At 38.3% G+C, this 19,415-nt stretch overlaps 1 protein-coding gene across 2 annotated transcripts in view; it reads right to left on the reverse strand.

The window, feature by feature from the left end:
* Positions 1-433: 433 nt before the first annotated feature.
* Positions 434-19,415, reverse strand: part of rorab (RAR-related orphan receptor A, paralog b) — a 32,424-nt gene continuing 13,442 nt past the window's right edge. Inside the window, exons 2-11 of one of the 2 annotated variants that reach the window (XM_043244319.1) lie at positions 15,631-15,660; positions 8,045-8,130; positions 7,099-7,240; positions 5,781-6,197; positions 5,207-5,328; positions 4,724-4,856; positions 4,506-4,613; positions 4,300-4,410; positions 3,461-3,573; positions 434-3,329 (exon numbers count right to left, since the gene is read on the reverse strand). In XM_043244319.1, coding sequence (XP_043100254.1) covers positions 3,165-3,329; positions 3,461-3,573; positions 4,300-4,410; positions 4,506-4,613; positions 4,724-4,856; positions 5,207-5,328; positions 5,781-6,197; positions 7,099-7,240; positions 8,045-8,130; positions 15,631-15,660 — 1,427 coding nt within the window. In that variant the 3' untranslated portion in view covers positions 434-3,164. Of the gene's footprint in view, positions 3,330-3,460; positions 3,574-4,299; positions 4,411-4,505; positions 4,614-4,723; positions 4,857-5,206; positions 5,329-5,780; positions 6,198-7,098; positions 7,241-8,044; positions 8,131-11,956; positions 12,124-15,630; positions 15,661-19,415 lie in introns of those variants that run through there. The other variant, XM_043244321.1, reaches the window with a different exon arrangement.

The following is a 19,415-nucleotide window of genomic DNA, read 5'->3' on the forward strand; positions in this document are numbered from 1 at the left end:
AACCTTTCACACCTCCGTCAGGTATGAGACATAATACTTATTATTCTTTATCATTATTCTTCAGTTTTTATTCAGCCATTATCAGCTTTTACCAGACATTTTACCCGACTATACTTCCATTTTCCACCCAGATCTTATCGTTATCATGTGTTTATTAAAATCTATAGTGGTCGTTTTCATGTTTACTTCTGCTGTTTAAAAGCCTTAACTTGTAAGCTCAAGTGAAACTCGCGTTGCGACGTAACAGCTTCTCAGTTTTTTGGATTAATCGCACGCATTGACGGCCCTAGTTTAAATTATGCAGATCTTGATTTTAATTTTTAGAGAAAGGTTGATAGCGTTCATTTAAAGTGATGAAAACTGCTGAAGCTGCCTAGAATTAACAAACTAACTGGTCACAGAACAAACAGCAATAGAAAAATGACAACCGTAATTTTCATCACAAGCTGTGGGATTTTTTTATTGTCATCAGCACGTTCAACACACTATTTGTCAATGTGTGACATGCGTCTTTAATAAAAGTAATTTAGGGGGTTAAACCTCTAAATACAAAAATCACAACATTAGATGAAAACTGTATTTCAAAGAAACAATACTTTTGCATTTTTGTACAGGTGTATATACAAAACAAAGGCAAAATATCTCAAATAGAACGAATTGGAAGAAATGGACTATTTCTACAGATCTACTGGAGAACTAGTTGAAGAGTGCTTGTGGATTAAATCAAAGGGAGACCACTGGTTAATCTGTTAAAAATGAAGGATGGAAAAAAATATACAGAGGAAAAACCCACGTCTTCAAAACAAAAGGACGTTTTTCTTCAGTACAAACGGTGATCCACTCAAATGATTAGCATTACTCACAAATTAGCATATTATGGTGTGTATATCATACAAAACATTTGGTCATTTGTCAGTGAAAATATGACAACCTTAAAAGGGACTGTGTTACTGTGATACTCGTCTTAACATATACATAGAAAGATTAAGTACTCATGCCCCAAAACCAAAGCAAGAGAAAAATACAATACTGCCTTAGTGATGGACATAATTAAAGAATAATTGGCAAATGAAAGAAAGAACATTCCAGGCCTCTGGACTAGCACACGGATAACACCACACGTTACACATGTCATAATAATAAACAGCTAGAATTCATACTGAACCTCGATTAGATCAGAAATCAATGCGTTTAACTGATGAGAGTGTAAGAAATTAATTTGCTAACCATTTAAGTGCCATAATACTTCTTTAATAGCCAACCAAAAAGTTTGATAGAACCAGCACAAACGGTGGGACTGGGGATTGCTAAAAAGATATTCACAGAGAATACACAGGCCAAATCAGGTCTCTAAAGAAATGGGAAGGGGCCGAAGACATCAGGACGCGGGAGAGGCCAAACCAAGCGAATTTCAAACCAAACAAAAACACGTGACAAAGTTCTGCATTTAAAGCATTTGCATGCAATTTTTGTTTTCAAAACATGATTATGCCGTTATTATTGCTTTCTGCTCAGTATTATTTTGGATGATTCTTCATTTGCACACCTGACCCTGATTCACGAAGAGGACAATTTCATAATATTTCACTACTTTTTACACATTGTTTTTCAAACGACTGTGCTATAACGCCGTCCCCTTGCAGTTATGGACAAGTTCACTCTCCTCCTCAACTATAAAACAATAGTTTCCCTGAGCAGTCCCAAAATACCCTTTTATGAGGTCAGATATTTGATGGATTGTCTTTCACGGAACAGATATGAACAATACTACAGGTAAAGCAGTGCCAGCCCTTACAAAAAACATTAAACAGAGATGTCAGATCGGAACATCTTTACTAAGGTTATTGCTTGTCCTTGTTTGTAGGCTGCGTGCTAAATGCATTCAATTTGGTTCAGACGCGTGTGTTGAAGGGGCACAAAACTATTGACACAAAGATCCAACATCTTTTAAAAAACAAGCCTGTGTACACAGCTGCAAAGTAAAGAAAGAAAAAAATAAGTGACCATTTTTATTCTCTCCTCTTCCCTGATGAGCTGCATTACTAGGTGCAAAAAAAACGCCTAGACGTTATCTCAAAAAGGGTCAGTTAGGAACAACGCCAACTGCCTCAAATCCCCATGACATTTAATACGAACCGCTAGATCCCCTGGAATGTCAACACATGCCCCTCATCTGTCAATCATCGCTCCACTCGGCTCACTTTGACGGAAATCTAATCACAGAATCACTATGGCACAACAGGGCTTCACACCACCGTCTAGACAATGCGAGCTGGCTTTAAAAGACAGAGATTTAACAAAACACAAGTATTTCAGATCTCACCAGATCTAACATAACAGCATATTCCTTCAGATTTTTTTTTTTTTTTCCACAAATTAACTTGAAATCGTTTATTGCTGGGAAAAACACAAAGTGCTACCTTTCGTTAGGTTCTACACATCATACATTGCATGATTTAACTAACCATATAACAAGAATATATCGACGTATTTGAGCTCACTGCCTCAGAACATGACGTTTGATCGTGAAAGTTTCGGTACGATAGTAATTCGGGTCTCACAGTTTGAGTCCCATGTCATGCTTCGTCCACTGTCTTCTCCTGGGGCTGGGGCAGTGGTTTCGCCAAATGATGTCCCTGCTGAATGTGAGTATACTGGAAGAGGTCAGTAAAGGGCAGTGCTGTGACGTTAGCACCAACGTGGGCTGTTCATTGTGGCACCGGAGAAAAAAAGACAGGGATTTCAGCTCCAGACGTTCATTTCCTGTCTTCGTCTACCCCAGCCAGACATCTCGTTACTGTCTACGGCCAGTAGAGGGCGATGCTGGGGCGGTCATATGCAGTGGGCGTTTCCGCTGAGATCTCATGCAGTCAGAACAGGAGGCTGAAAGATAAAGCTGTGGCATGGAGGAATGCTCTGATGCGCATTACAAGACATCACCAGTTTTTTTTTTTTCTTGCATCTGAAGTTTCCTCTTCTAAAAGACCGCCAGACTCCTGGTGCACGGTCGATGGGGCTGGACTCTGAGAAGTGCTTTGTGAGAATGAAGTGTACATGAACTGAGGCTGAAGTGAGCTTAGAGTTCTTGTCAGCATGTTAGTATTATCTGTCTCTATCCGTCTCTTTTTTTTTTTGAATCTGTGCAGTATTAGGATAAGTCTCTATCAGGCCTCCTGAGGCAGAACCTGCTCAAAGTCTGAGCCAAACAGCTCCTTATAGAGAGGAGGGAAGCGTGTGTGGACCGTTTCTGGGTAAAGAGCTCTGAACGTGCTCAGTTTTTCCATATGGCGACGGCATAACATCCGAACAGTGGACACTTTACAGACAAGCTGAGGGGGAACAAGCAGAACATCAGAACTCGTTGTTCTAAGGCTGTTCTTATTTGACTTGGCATAAAGTGATTACTTGAGTACATATAACTTGTTTATACAAAGTTAACTGCAAACTTGATTATGTATACCTTTGCGAGAATTCCCTCATCCCTCTGGTTCTTCTGCAGGAGGTTCTGGAGGGCAATCTTGATCTTCTCCTGGAGTTTCTCCACTCTGCTCTTCTCCTGCAGCCAGGAGCGATCTACACACACACACACACACACACACACACACACACACACACACACACACACACACACACACATAGAGTTCAGTACCTACACAGATTTGCAGCAGATACACTTTGTAACAGATACACAGCAGAGCTGGCCAAAATTCTGATAAATTGGAATTAAAATTTAACTGGTCACACCCCAAAGGACAATAAATTGGAATCAGATACAGAATAAATTAATAATGCATTATTAAAAGTAAACTAGGTCCCACTTTATATTAGGTGACCTTAACAACTACTATTTACTACTTAATGTGCTTATTGTGTTCATATCGTATAACAAAACACTTCTGCTGCTATTAGGATACAGGTAACGTTAGGGACAGTTTTGGTGGTATGTGCAGGTTTATGGTTACAGTTATATTTACAGTTTAACTATAAATGAACTTACAAAAATGTACACAATAACAGAATTGATTTTACAATAAGTACAATTTAAAAGCATGTATGTACAAAGTGCACTGTATCACATGGTTAATTTAAAAGTAACTGCAGTTCAAACTGCAATTCTGAATCAAGTTTGCTACTTAACTTCAAATTCAAGAACTGAACTGAAATTTAAAAAGGCATTTTTTATGTAATTATAATTTATTGACAACCCTGATATTCAGAGATTGTACTATTAAATCCTCTGCAAATCGGAAGCGACTCTGACTCCTATCAGTGAGTCTCGCCTTGTTTTTCTTCTCTCACCTGCAGACATCAGCACATATGCTGAAAACAGGCCGATCTCATCTTCGCTGAGCTGTAGAGAGTTCAGGCTCTTCGCAAACTCAAACACGGAGCTGATAAGATCATCACAGCCTAGAAAAGCATTAAAAAAACAGTGGTTAATGCTTGGCATTTCCATTTGCTATTTCCAATTCCTTTAAAAGAAGAATCCAGCTTTTAATGCACACCCAATGCTTTAAAGACCTCCGGCCCAGCGTATTTGCTGTCAAAAAAGACAGTGTTGTTCTGGGAGTTATATGCCCGACACATCCTCACGAACACTACTTCTAAAGATCCTGAGAAGCAGAAAAACATGCTCGTTATTCAGTGGTTCTGCCACAGTTTGTCACTACTCTGATGGTGTTACGTGAACTTGGATATGTTTAGAGGTTTATCTGAGGTGTACCTGCTTTGAGCAGCACGATCTGATCGTTCTGACAGAGCTCCATGAATCCATCAATGCGCTTGGCAAACTCAACCACATACTGCACGGCTTCAGTGACTTTAACCGCACACAGCTGCCACATGTCCTCCTGAGACTAGATGGTGCAGAGAGAGGGTCCGTTAGTACACATACCTGATTAATCTTCTCAGGGATCAATCAAGTGCATCCATCCATCTTTCTGTCTATACATTTATATACCATAACTACTACAGTGAAATGTGGGAATAACAAATAAACTAATTAATACAAACTTTTTTTGTGCTTTACCAACTCCCACTAATCACAATAAATAGAATAAAATGCTTTTAGAAACTGCCAGCTGTAAAATCCAGTGGTGGTTATTAAACGAATTTGGGGCATCGAGATGATTTGTCTCGTCTGACCACTCGAGATGTTAATATCCGGTGTACACAGTCACAGAGCCAAGTGGACATAGCAAAACACCTTCTTTTGGTACGCGTCCAGGTCGGTCTGTAAGACTGTCTGCCAGTTGCTGGGCTGAAGCTCTTCTCGAAGATACTGGCACGTCTCCATGTGAGACTTGCAGATGTTCTCTGACATATGTTCTGTGTTAGAAACACACAAATAGAGTCAAACAGCTGGAGCTGACACACATTCCTGGGTTTGTGAAATGCACATCAGACATGCTGAAGTTGTATATTATTGCCACATATTTTCTAAAAACAAAACCATTAAGGCTCATTTTAGTCAACAAGGAAAAAAAACGTCCTGTGCTAGTATTTGACTGGTCTGTGTTAATGAGGCACTTCTTACTAATGACATGTTAAATGGGCCATGGAGGTGAGTTCACAGACCCCTGCTGTTTCAAACCCCACAGCTGTCAATCATTCCCATAATGGCAGCTTCCCATATAATTATGTAGGACGGCACTATGTAATTTCACTTGATAATATTTTCTTTCTTTGCAATTACGTGCCAAATGATGCCAAAGTAACTAATGGCTAAAATTATGTATTGAATCAATCTTTCATAATAACAACAAATACAATTATATTACCTAGGTCATTGTCAGGAGGTGAAGAGTCTCCATTGCTATAGCAACAATATTGATCTAAGCCAGAGTCCGAGCTGAGGTCGCACACAGGTTCTAGTTTAATGCCATCCATGTCTAGACCTGACTGGTCTGGAGAGGGCTGAATGTCTAGGTAAAATCCACCAATCGCTGAATCTGCCTTTCCCTCCTCTGGGGTCTGACCATTCACGTATCCACTGAGGTCATCTGGGAGTTCTGTGACGCCATTGGTGGACAGGGCGTAAGAGGGCGTGAGTGGCTCTGCCTCTCCTGGAGGTTGAGGTTCCCGCCCCTTCTCTGTGTCATCACTCACTTTCTCCTCCTGCTGCTGTTGACGGTGTTTCTGAACCTCTGCGAACAGGCTGTCCCTCTGCTTCTTGGACATCCGGCCAAATTTCACAGCTGCGAGTGAACAGTTCATCATTAATAAAGCTAATATAATATCATTATATTAAATGTCTGAAAGTATCGGTAAAACTCCAAAAGTGTTAGCGGACGGCTCTCTCTGAAAGCGCACTACACACACACGATGAAATGCATACGCTTATAATCTGATTCATAAATATCAAACCTTTCAACATCATGAAATGTACATACTCAGTGACCGATACCATCTTTGCTATGGAGTATGCGTGTTGGCTCTCAATGAGTTTTAACGTACACGTTTGCTTTCAGTTATTTTTAAGATATGAGGTAAACTATCTGTTGTTTTCAGTATGGCTATAAATGTCACGCAATATGATATTTAAACTCACATTAGACATGTTTAACTTTAAATAAAGTGCATAATCACCAAAGAATTATCAACTGACGTAGTTCGAGGAAAAGGAAACTGTTTCTAAATTAGAAAGTTTGCATTTCATGCCAACTACAAAAACTACAATTAACATGGAAAATCGTCATGGTGTCATGTTGAATGAGGTTTAGTTGGTATTTTAACTGTTTATTGTTAGTTTATGTTACCTGAGGTAAATTATGAAATCATACAATAAACATTTACAGGCATACACACAACTTTGAATTTTATTCACGTACTAATGAGGTTGTTAATTAGGTTAACCAGTAAATAGCCAGTAGATCTAAACGTCTACACAAAAAAAAGCCATATTTAAATTAATACAAATACATTAGCATATGCCTTAGCATAATATCATCAAAGCTCATGGTAAGGTTTTCAATGCCGAAAATGAACGTTATTTTTACATTTAAACTTTACTGTCACACTCTATACATCTCAGGAGAATTATATGCACCAGCAGCCACATGCACATCACTCAGACTGCTGTGAGAGTTGAAAGCTTACCATCTCTTGACATGCCCACTGCTAAGCATTTCTGCAGGCGACAGTGCTGGCAGCGGTTTCTGCTGGTACGGTCGATCAGACAACTCTTCTGCCGAGGACATGAATATGACACAGTGCCCTGCTGACTCCTCCTGAAGAAACCCTGAAAGAAAGAGAGCCAGCTCAACAATAGGTCACCTCTAGCTTGTATCTTTGAAGTTTCGCATTGCAGCACATTTCAGAACCCTTTTATTAGTACAGTAACTAAATAACATGGGCATTTACACTGCTTATTTCCATGCAAATAAGGGACTTTTAAAAGGAATGTGTCACAAAATGTGCATTTTTATGCCTCTCTTTTCAGTGCAGTGGTGCGTTATGGGAGCTCCAAATGAACTCATATGCATGAAGAATGCATGAAGTGTAAATGCCTCTAGAGCACTCTAGTGAGCACAAGCACCTTCTGTGGTGGTTCGTGCCACTCTCGGACAAGTATAAAAAGGCTTTGATGGGCATTGTGAACGCAAAGCAGTGCGGTTTTATTTTATTCTATATTTTTTTCTGTAAATGGGGAAAAAATGTAGTCATTAAAACATGACTTGAAGTAAAAAAAAAAAAAAAAATCACTATTTCAGTTTTCAGCATCACACGATTCTTATGAATCGCTGCTTTGATGATCAAGAAATATTTAAAGAAATATTCTAATCAATATTTTAAACATTTGTGCAGCTTATTTTTGTATTTTTCTCTGATGAACTGAAATTTTAAAACAGCGGCATCTGTTTGAATAAGGAATCTTTTGTAATAATAAAAATGTCTTTAATGTTACTTTTGATTAATTGAATACATCCTTACTAAGTAAAACCGTTTAAAAAAAAGTCTTAATGACCACAAACTTTTCAATGCTAGTATAAACATTATTAGGATCATAATTGTAACAGAAGAGGATTTTTTTAGGTTGTCTTACCTTGCATCCCTCACACGTGATAACACCATAATGAATCCCTGATGATTTATCTCCACAGATTTTACAGGGAATACTCTCAATCTGAGCTACAAAGAGACAGAAACACACTTTCAGCAAAAAAAAGAAGAAAAAAAAAAAAAATCACATTTGTCTTTGCTACAATATTTTCTCCTGTGTCAGCTTAACATGCAAAGGCAGCTTAATGAAGACATTTGTTAGTAATTTCTTTTTCTCAGGAACACCGATGCTTTTAACATTTCACTGTTTGAACAGTTCAACGTGTCCAACATAGCAACAACCGATGGCACATGTTTGCTGTTTCTGTTTAGTGCAGCAAAAAAGACTAAGTATGCGTCTTTGAGCATATATTAATATCAGATCATTAGGTCACACTGACAAAGCAAATCTGTTTTTGTCCTATGAAAACACTCTTTTCTTCCTTTAAACTGATCAGTGGAGACCATAATCACATCAAGACTAATTCTTCAGCTCCTGACCTTTGAGTTTGCTAATGCAGAGAGAACGAGGCCTGAGGTTTGGTGCGCAGAGTGTAACCTCAGGCTCCAGCTAGCAGAACAACGATGAAAACATTTTAAAAGAATGAATCGCAGCAGCACCATATAAAAACACTCTATTTATTCAAGCAGAAAAAAAATGGCTATGTTGAAATCACCCACGGGACTGCCATCATCTGTAAGTACAATCTGCTCTTCTATCATCCAACATTGGTTCGGGTAACTACAGCACGACAGTGCCATCCTCCCTCAAGCCACGAGCTCGTTTCACGACGGCGCCGTGGCGCATTTCTGTAAATATTAAAGTCAAGATGCACTGCTAGTTGGAGACGGTGTCTGCGTGCGCGGGATCGTGCGTGAGCCCCTCAGCGGCTCGGCTGCGGTTGGTTGTGGAAAAGCACGCAGAGATGGTGTGCGAGGCTGTTGAGAGGGGAGCTGGGGGAATAGAGCAGGAGGAGAAATCCATTTAGAGAAGAGCGATGCAGTCGTTCCGGCAGCCCTGAGGCGCATACAGTACAGGATGAAAAAGTAAAATGCATCTCATCACCATCAGAGCGCTCTCTTTTCTGTCTTTCTCTCGGTCACATACGCTCAGACTCTGTCTTTTTTTCGGCTGCGGACTCTATTTGCAAAGGCATCAGAGCAGTTTGAGAATGACTATTTTCTCATGATTACAGAAAGGGCTAATCCCCTTTGGTTCTGCATGCCGTATTCATTAAGGGCATCCTCACTCTCTCTCATTAGATATGTAAAACCAATCGGCAGTAATTAGTTACTCTGAAGCACAAGACGCTAATCTGGTCTGAATTATGGATTAATACATCAAAGGAACATTCTCCCAGAGCTGCCGCTGAAGTCTTACAGCAGTAGGTACCGCTGTTCGGCTCTGATGCAAGAGCACGGCTTACAGAGCTGCTATTTCAGACTACAGAAAAGGAGCGTTCATGAGGGCCATATACAGATGAGGATTGTGAACGCATGAATTCTGCACAACAATACAAGGGTTTGTGCGAAGAGATTCGATTGGGGTGGATATTCGTAAAGACCGATTAGTCTGTAGGCCATTTCTCAGATCACTTCAACCATGAACAGATGACTTGCCCTTGCACATTTTCCAAAAGTCAAAAATGTAGAAATGAACACACACACACATTACAAATGTGTATTTTATAAAATATTATGCTATTGCATAAAATAATACTTTATACATACTTTGTCCAAAATGTTTTTAAAATACATATATTCAATTTGATGACATACTACATATACACACATATATATACACATATATACACATATATATATATATATATATATATATATATATACATATATATATATACACACACATACATATATATATACATATATATATATATACACACATATATTGCATAATGAAACTGCATATACTGCATAAAGAACATTCTATTTATAATTTCTCAAAATGTATTTTTTTAAATACTGCATATAAAAAAACAAAACAACATACTGCACTATATATATATATATATATATATATATATATATATATATATATATATATATATATATATATATGTGTGTGTGTGTGTGTGCATGTGTGTATATGAATAAAGAAATTGTATATATATAAATTGTATAAATTGTTTTATAAAATATACACCTAATACCTCATTGAAATATAGTGTATATGTGTGTGTGTGTGTGTGTGTGCGCGTGCATGTGTAGTATAGGAGAAAATGTAGTATATATTATATAGTGCAGTCTGTCAACAGCTCCATCTTCAGATTTTCAGTTAACATAAGAGACTGAAAACCCCCAGTCCACCACTAGATTTGTATTATTTCATCACTTTTATAGACAAGCACTTACAAGGCAACCAGTATTTTACAGGTGTGTATCATCATCCGCAAACACAGACTTTCACTCACACACACACACACACACACAGACACACACACACAAGACTTCTGTTTGCAAGTGTCGCTTCCTCCTCATGAGATGTTGTGTGGTTTAACATGTTTGGTTTCTGTCCCGGTGTGAAAGTGCTGATGTGCTGTCTAAGTAGGAAACATAAAACACAGCACCCAACCAAAGTCAAAGCCTGCAGATACGCACGCACAGACGCACACATGCGTTCCCTCCCCCTTCACTCCCACCCTTTGGGCTTTCTATAATCTGTTGACAACACTGACTCACATCGGGTTGAGATAAACACTCCATCATAACAAAGGAGAAAAGAACATTCTGCCATATATTTTACTTAAACTAAGCTATTACCAATAATAAACGATTTTCGCAAACACCTAGACATTATATCATTATTTTTTTATTAACCAATACTTATCCATTCATTATCTATAATTAGGGTGAAAAGAAAGACTTAAAAGTGAACAAATTATCTCCGAGAACAAACTGAATGGCGACCAAGCCCTTTAAATTCGACATAATTAACTTTCACGGTTAACCCTAACAACGCTCTAAATTAACCTTTAAGTACGTGAGTTTCAGTTGCTCACAAACCTGCCATGTCAACTCAGGGTGAAATCTTATTAACCTTTAGTCAGGATGTCAGCAGGTCAGCAGTACTTTCACATCAATCTCTAGCTTTGTTCTTAGACAAAAAGATGGCTGATAACAGAACACTTTTAGCTGATCTGAATACACTGGAGGACGACACATCTGAAGTGCCGAAATAATCTCTAATCTCTCTGAAAGAGAAGCAGCGGAGGCTTGCACAGATGTTCCACTGCCCTATACCTTATCACTAATAGATAATGACAGCTGCCAGCAAGACTTTGCATTGCCTCTGTGTGTGTGTGTGTGTGTGTGTGTGTGCACGCGTGGTGATTCAGAGTTGGGGGTGGGGGGATTAAGTAAGACTCAGCCGTTGGTGGAATAAACAGCCAGGCGCTCCTATGGCAGTCCACCCCTGCCTGCCATAAATAGGTCAGTGGAACAACATTCCCCAATCATCCAGCATGGCAACATTCCCATGCCGTGCCAAACAGCCAACATGGCCGCCCATGTATGAGCTGTCAGAAAGACGCCATCGCATCGCATCACATCACATCACATCACACACTTGCCGACTTATTAACTTATGCTCACGGCACTTTCAGACCGACTGAGATGTTCCCTCAAACACACGCGAGCTTTAATGCGCATTACGACGAATCACAAAAGACCTAATACTCACTTTGCAATTCAAAATCATAAACAGCATGTAAATGAACATGCAAAGCGGTGCACTGAACAGTCAATGCAATGTTTTGAAAACAAAACTGCCACATTATACATGCAAGAAGAGACTGGAGACATTAAAGAAACATTAACACAAGCTAATGCACTCATTCTCTCATTTGCACACAAACACGTTTCCACAGCTGTCCCAACTTGGAAATCCCCGTCCTACCTTTCATGGCTGTGATCATTAAGTACATCCTGAGGCTCTGTGGCCGGGCTGAGGACCGTCAACAGCCTTGTCTCAAGAGCATGTGCAGGCTGGGACGCAAGCGTTGTGCTGCTGACTGACGGGAGCGCTGCTGTGCCTCTCGTCTCTACCGCATGAGAATCCATGTGACCGTGACATAAGGACTAAAATCCTTTCTTCCCGCCCCTTCAACACTTGAGTGACAGCTTTGTCGGCCAATGGCTGATTAGTTGGTGAGCTTTTAGTTGGTTTACTGGGTTAGTGTTGATTCATTTTGCACTGGTGTGCAATGTGTTTTCATGACACTATACTGTATGCAGGAAGTTGTCTGCAGGTAAGACTCTACGCTGTCTGAGCAAACTAAAACACTTCCTTCATGAGAGTGTTTCTCTGTGACACACAGGGCGCACTCGCACTTATCACTCCATCTGTAATGATTGACTTCTTATATAGTCATATATATAGTCATATATATATATATATATATATATATATATATATATATATATATATATATATATATACATATATATATATATATATATATATATATATATATAAATTTTTTTTGTACTTGATGATAACTGTATTTTAATAACATAGAGAGTTTTTTAAAATACTGGGTACAGAAACCAAAATGTATATAATATTAACCGGCTCATTTTGCAAACATAAATTTCCTTCAGTTATTATTTTTTCCACTGATCTATAATGAGAGTAGGGGTCCAACAGAGAGCAGTCGTCTCTGCGCTTCAATGGATAGATACATACAGACAAGGTTATGTGAAAATACCCATTTGGCAAGTATTCTGTTAAACACAGTAGGTTATTTCCATGTCTTAACAAAACCGAATGTGTGTCAGTTTTAGGTCTGTGCATTTAGTCTTAAAGAGACAGCAGCCTAGAACAACCTAGGTCTGGTCTGCTAATAACACAACAGTTTAACAAAGACTAATCTGTATTTAACTTATGCAGTAAGCATTTTTGTGTTGTGAATACTACTTTTACTAGCCTATAGTTTTATATTGTAGGTCCGTTCTAAGCTTGTAATTTGTTAAATTATTCTTGTTGTATTACTGACTTTAGTTGTTAAACTTTTTTGGATTTGCTGATCCGAAAAAATGATCCAATCCGTGACTAAATGTTCCTTTGACTTATATTCCAAAGCGATATAATGCACTTAACATCACCAAAACATGCAACGTGTACATGTGAGTGGGAGAGACGAGTGTAGCCTAGCATATTTCACAAAGATGCTTCATGTTTAAAATAAATGTTTACAGATGCCCGATAGTTTTTGCTTGTTTTATATTTACAGTTTAGTTTCAACCCATATGATGCATGTGTTTAACATTTCAAAGCGTACTTCCTAGGCACCCTTAATCTCCATTAACTTCATTATGCCCTCTCTGGTTCTGTGGTCTGTGTCTCTTTGTCTTAACACAGCACTGTTCACATGGTGTATCAGTGTTTAAAATCAGAGCATTTTAACAAGTACGAGAAAAAGAGTGCAGTTTCGGTACCAGTGCAATCCTAATAACAATAATCAAACAGAATATAATGTAACAAACTATGTTATAATTGTTTTTTTATAAACGTATTTGTCTTTTTCTATATTTCATACGCTATCAATCAACAGATTCACAATTAACAGCATTAAAGAGTCAACAGGCATTAAACATCATTATCCGCATCAGCTAATTAAAAAAAGCCCATGTTCACTGGCCACTAAATCATTATTGTTTTTTTATCCCCACATAATACAGCCATATATAGTAAAGTCATCAGCAGCACAGCAGTGATTTGAAATCGCATGTGTTTGCCTACAGGATAACTGGCATATTTGAAATTCTACCCATATGTGTGTGTGGGGTACAAGCACACGCGCATGTAGCCTTATACAGGTCTGGCTGAATCTGAGAGGAACAGGGCCATCTGAATGCTAATGATCTGGCCAAGGCCCAGCACAACACACAACACCCTCTCCAATCCACCATGGCCAGAAGATCTGCTCAAAGAAGGCAGCACACATCTTCTAAAACCATCTCTGCAGTTGTGAAAGACGCTATTATGCAACACCGAAGCTGTAGGTAAGTACCTGCTGGCTAACCTCATTAGTCAAGTTTCAAAGATGTGACCTTTAAAAACAGTTCAGTAACTCCAACCTGTATGCATTTCCTCTGCCCGCAACACTAAACATTACAGACTGTTTATTTATTTATATTAGTTTAATAATGTTTCTTTTCACCTCACAGAGCACAGTTTGAGAACTGCTGCTCTAAACACGAGCCTCTCAATCCAGTTTCTTCTAGAAACGTCTCCCACATGCTGTCCAACCGAGGCCCGAATAGCTGAAATAGAGATGCTGGAGCTGCTTGTGCAGGTCTCATGTTTCACGGGCATGACAGGAGAGCGAGGATGGGGTTCTCTCTCAGAGAAATTCATCCCTCTGCAATCCTGAACATATCTCTCACTGGGCTGGGTTTAACTTCGGCAGGACAGACATGCTAATACATGCTCCCAGCTGCTGCTTGTTTGCTTGGTGTCTCCAACACAAACATCAAGATTCACGTACAAACACCCACAGTGACTATCACACCGAATTCTCTTATTTAAGAACGACTAAATAAAACTTCAATGCAATGAAAAGCTATGCACTGGAATAATACAGCGAATGTACTTTTTCTAGCTTAAACTGCTTTCACGCTCATAAGTATAACTCTTTCCTTCCAGTTCACTCGAGTACATGAGGGACACTCATCCAGTAAAGGAGACTTCACATCATATAGTGCACAAACAGGAAGTTTCTTTTGGTAAACCGCAATAGCCTCCTGCTAGTGTGCACTTATTTTCTTGAGCAGCTCCTCTCACCTTGACCAACATCTTTTTGTCATGTTGGCATAACCTTTTAGCATGAAGCCAGCATATAAGAAATGTCTCTCTTCTGTTTTCATAAACACCTACATTCATGAAGGGCATGTAGGACACCTCAATTAACAAAAAAATAAATAAATAAAACATTTGTGATAAAAACAGATTCAATCTCGCAAATCAAAATTGCTCAGTGCATTTCCATTGACTAAAAGATACAATAAGTTATATTGCAAAAGCAATAATAACAATACATTTTAAAAAGGCTAATTTTTATACACACTTCTACGTACAAACAATTTTCAGAATTTGTATTTTATTATTGCTGTTTATTGTGTGCGTGTACAAATAGCGTAGGAGAGTGTGTATATGGTAAACATGGTGTGAGAGAATGTGAGAAATATCAGTTACACCATTGGTAAACACTACTTTAAAAAAGATATTGTGCAAATCTTATAGTAGGCACTACAACTACAATTATTCTTTCACTTATTAGGAAATAAAACTAAAACCAAAAACTGATAGGTGATGGTAGGAGAGCATTTTTAAATCTTCTCACAGCAGCATTTGTCAGAGCTATCTCATCTTAGCATGCATTGCCACTTTCTCACATTAACCCTAAAAAAAAAAAAAAAGTCAAAAGAAAAAAAGTGGATGTCAATGCGAGTGTTAACATCCTCCGTTTTTTTAATTTCACTTGTAGCTTCCCTGATCGCTTGATCTTATGTACAAATGGAGAATGCTACACAAAGAGGAACGTACTCTTACATGAAGACTTTACTTACACGTGTGCGTTTTCTTTGCCGAGGACACATCTGAAAAAGAGAAGCAATAAAATAAATATTAAACAGGGCTTGTGATAGAGGTCATACTAGACATTTTGCTTTAAAAAAATATGAAAAGAGACTCCATGTTTAATGGATATAATACAAATGGCATTTAGAAAATTCTGTGTTATGATGAAGTAGATAACATATTTATAATACATACGCAAAATTGTGAAATTATAATTTCTTGCATTTAATTGCGCCTACCATTCTTTTTGTATTTTCAGTTTGGTTTCTGTTTTGCCCTGTAAAATCCAACAATGTCTGACTTTTCATGCCTATGAATTATGGTAAATAAATTGAATTCAGATACCAAAAATAGTTTAGCTTTGTAATAACGCAAAAAAATATACCCACATGTATTTGTTATAATGCCAGCATTTTGCTAAACATGAAAATATTCACTATATACGTAGTATTTCTTTTAATAATGTACACATTCATGTTTTTTTAATCGCACAGAAGTGAACTGAAGGCACTCTGTAATCCCAAGCCATCACAGGCCCTGGCTTATGCTTTTACATTCAGGGCAACTCAGGCCAGTGCAGTCAATCACCATTAATCCATCCACTCCCTTTAATCAGGGCTATTGTACTACAGCCAGCTCTATTGTGATGTAAAGTGTCCATCTGAGAGAAATACAATCTGTCATGACTAGCGATACTGTCGAAACAAGATACAAGTGGTAAATGGCAACTGCCAATCAACAAAGCATTAACCGGTGATTTGTGCCAAATGAATTTCCATCTGCTTGTAAATTAAACGCGGTAATAAAAGAGTTAATGTCCGACTCGCACAGCACACAGTACGGGGCAAATGAGATACAAGCAATAACTAACTGAACATTTTGCATGAACATAATAAGGTAGCACATGACATGAACTTTTTAGATGTTAGACTAAAGAATTCGTTTCGTCATGGATGTGATATTGTTGAACATCTCCAGCAGCTGTGTTGAAATCTGTGTATTGTACTTGTTTAATGACCGAAGGATCTTAAGAAGGAGCTTATAATTGCTCGAACCAGCATATTCATTAAACTGATGAGAGGAGCTTTCTCTTTTCCTAGCTCTTTTTCATATCTTATATTCAGCTGGACCACAACAAATGTTCTGGCTTGAGGCTTTTGAGAAGGCACATTCATTATTCCTCTCTGAAAATCTGAACGATGAAAAGAAAGGATCTGACTGCAAACCTTTATTTATCCATCTATTTATGAAACGAAACAGGAAAGGCGTAAAAACAACAACAACAACAAAAAAAACCCACGATCTTGCTTTGTATCGCTCCCATCTTCGCAATGCTATGTAAGAAGCGGCTTCAGATCTGATGATGCTCAGCAGAGAAATGACAGCGAATCTCATGTCGTTGTTCTTTCCACCCATTTCTAATTGGTTTAACTCCTCGGTCTCAGTCTCAAACAGCCTCCCCCTGAGTCTCTTTGTTTCTGTCTGTTCACATTGAAATTTCCCTGTAATTCTCCTTCCATGCTCTGAAGAACAGAGCGCATGTGGATGTGCATGGAAAAAAATGGCTGAGAATTGAGAGGATTAGCCCACAATAACAATGAAACATTACAGAAAGCAAAGGTCAGACGGACGGCTTGTACCCAGTAAAACGTACTTGCATTGAGATTATTTGCAGAACAGATCGTTGGGTTAAAAAAAGCTTCAAATCAATTGTTTAAATCATCAACTGTATCTATTCACAAACATACATGTGCATACATATACACACACACACACACACACACACACACAGAGCAATTAATCATAATAAAATGCAACATCTACACAAACAGACTGAGATAACACGACCCACTGGGTTTTAAAATGTGTGTCAGTTGGCGGGATTCAGGGTGCATACTGGGTTATTAAATTTTTTAGGATGGCTTTTAGGGGAGAACATGTGTGCTTTCAATCTTTTCGAGAGATTAGTCAGAGCTGAATGACACAGAAACTGCCTCAGGATTGAGGTAAAACTACTCATTTCTCAATTCTGTTTAAATAGGACGCTGAGAGGATCGACATCATCCAATAATGTGCCAAACAAACCTTATTTAACGATGTTAATAGATTTTCAATTTTACTTTTAACAATGAGCGTTACGGCCGATGATGATTGCGTGACGTACGTTGTACTGAAACAAACAGATGGTCTCTTCAGTTCAAACCCGGGGGTCTGATTACTTAATTCACTGATGTTATCAAAGACAGAAACGACATGGATGTGTACTTATGTGATTTTCAGTTATGCAGAGTTGAATGGGTCCGTGCAAGGTTGGTTGAGTTCACTCCCTCTCACCGAATAGTTTTGAGGCCCTTCTCATACGAGAGGTAATAGGTTGTCAAAGTCATTTGGTGTCAGAAACCTAATGAGAGTTTGACACAGTGACTCTGTAAACCAATTGAAGAGCTTATGACTCATGGTTAGAGTTGCGCTTTCCTTTGAAATAGATATCATTTTTCAGGTGAGCTGACCGTTTTGGGGGTTAGTTAGGGATGTGAGTGCATAAATATTTGAGGTTTTAACTCGCAAACACTTAGGAATCTGATATGTTTTATTCATCGTTCAGGCTCAATGTTTAATCAGGTTGGGGCAGTATTCTCACCATGTTTAAGAACTGATGTTCCTAATCAGAAATGCAAAGTTTGATCAAATCCCTTTGTTTTTACTTTTCTTTTTTTATGAAGAAGTCCTCTTGATGCAAAGCCTTTTGTTTGATATGACTGATGAAGTATTTACAGCGCTCAAAGCACAAAATCCACGATAAGAAGGATCTTCAAATCAAAAATATGCTCTACAAAGATTCGTTCCCCGAACAAATAACAAATCCCAAAACCTTCCCCTTCACAGAGAATGCTGAAATTATACATCTGTACAACCTAAGCTGCTTACCAATGAATAAATGAACTGACAAAATGTGTATGAAATGAATACACATACACTATGTACGCTAGTGTTGAGCTTCGTCAGATTTGTGAAGGTTGTTAGCGCTAACGTACTCTGACGACTTTATCCTTAATGTCCTTAAAAATGTTAAAAATAAATAAATAATAATTAAAAAAAACTAAAAACACCACATTATAAGCAATAAGTCTTAAATTCTGCCATTATGGGAAACAAAATAAAGCCGTAAAAGAAAAAGAAAAATAGGTAAGCAAAACTTTTATAATCTAATTCTCTATGTTTTTGCAGGATAACTCCAAAACTCCAACAAAAAATAATATATATGTATTATTCAGTCCAACACTGTTGGTATTCTTGGGGTCAAAGGGTTCACATGGATGCACATGCTCATAGGACTTGCTTTTCTTACACATGGTTTCTAGTCGATGAGATGAAGCTGGAATGCAGACCAAAATGTTGTTACAACTCCACTCCTCTCTCTCTCGCGCACTTTGTTTGACTCTTTCAGTCCTCTTTGAACTCTTAACTATGTTAGCATCAGCAACTGTCAGTTACACTGATGACAGGTATTCTCTTCAGTTTGAAGATCACACTGATATTCATGACAAGCTTTAGCAGTGGCTGTACACACTCCCCGGGGCTCAAATATAACGATTAACCCCCTGAATTCATTAACGTCAAGCAAAAATGAAATATTAAAAAAACGGAAATATTATAAAACAGATAGTTCAGAGTCTTGATTTTGATAGGATGAGCTGCGTTGGAAGCCGTTGTTAAATGCAGACCTGCAACTGCTGCACATTCTGTGTTAATGGACTTGGTGGAAGAATGATTT

The sequence above is a fragment of the Puntigrus tetrazona genome, chromosome 7 (genome assembly GCF_018831695.1).
Source record: "Puntigrus tetrazona isolate hp1 chromosome 7, ASM1883169v1, whole genome shotgun sequence".
NCBI lineage: Eukaryota > Metazoa > Chordata > Actinopteri > Cypriniformes > Cyprinidae > Puntigrus > Puntigrus tetrazona.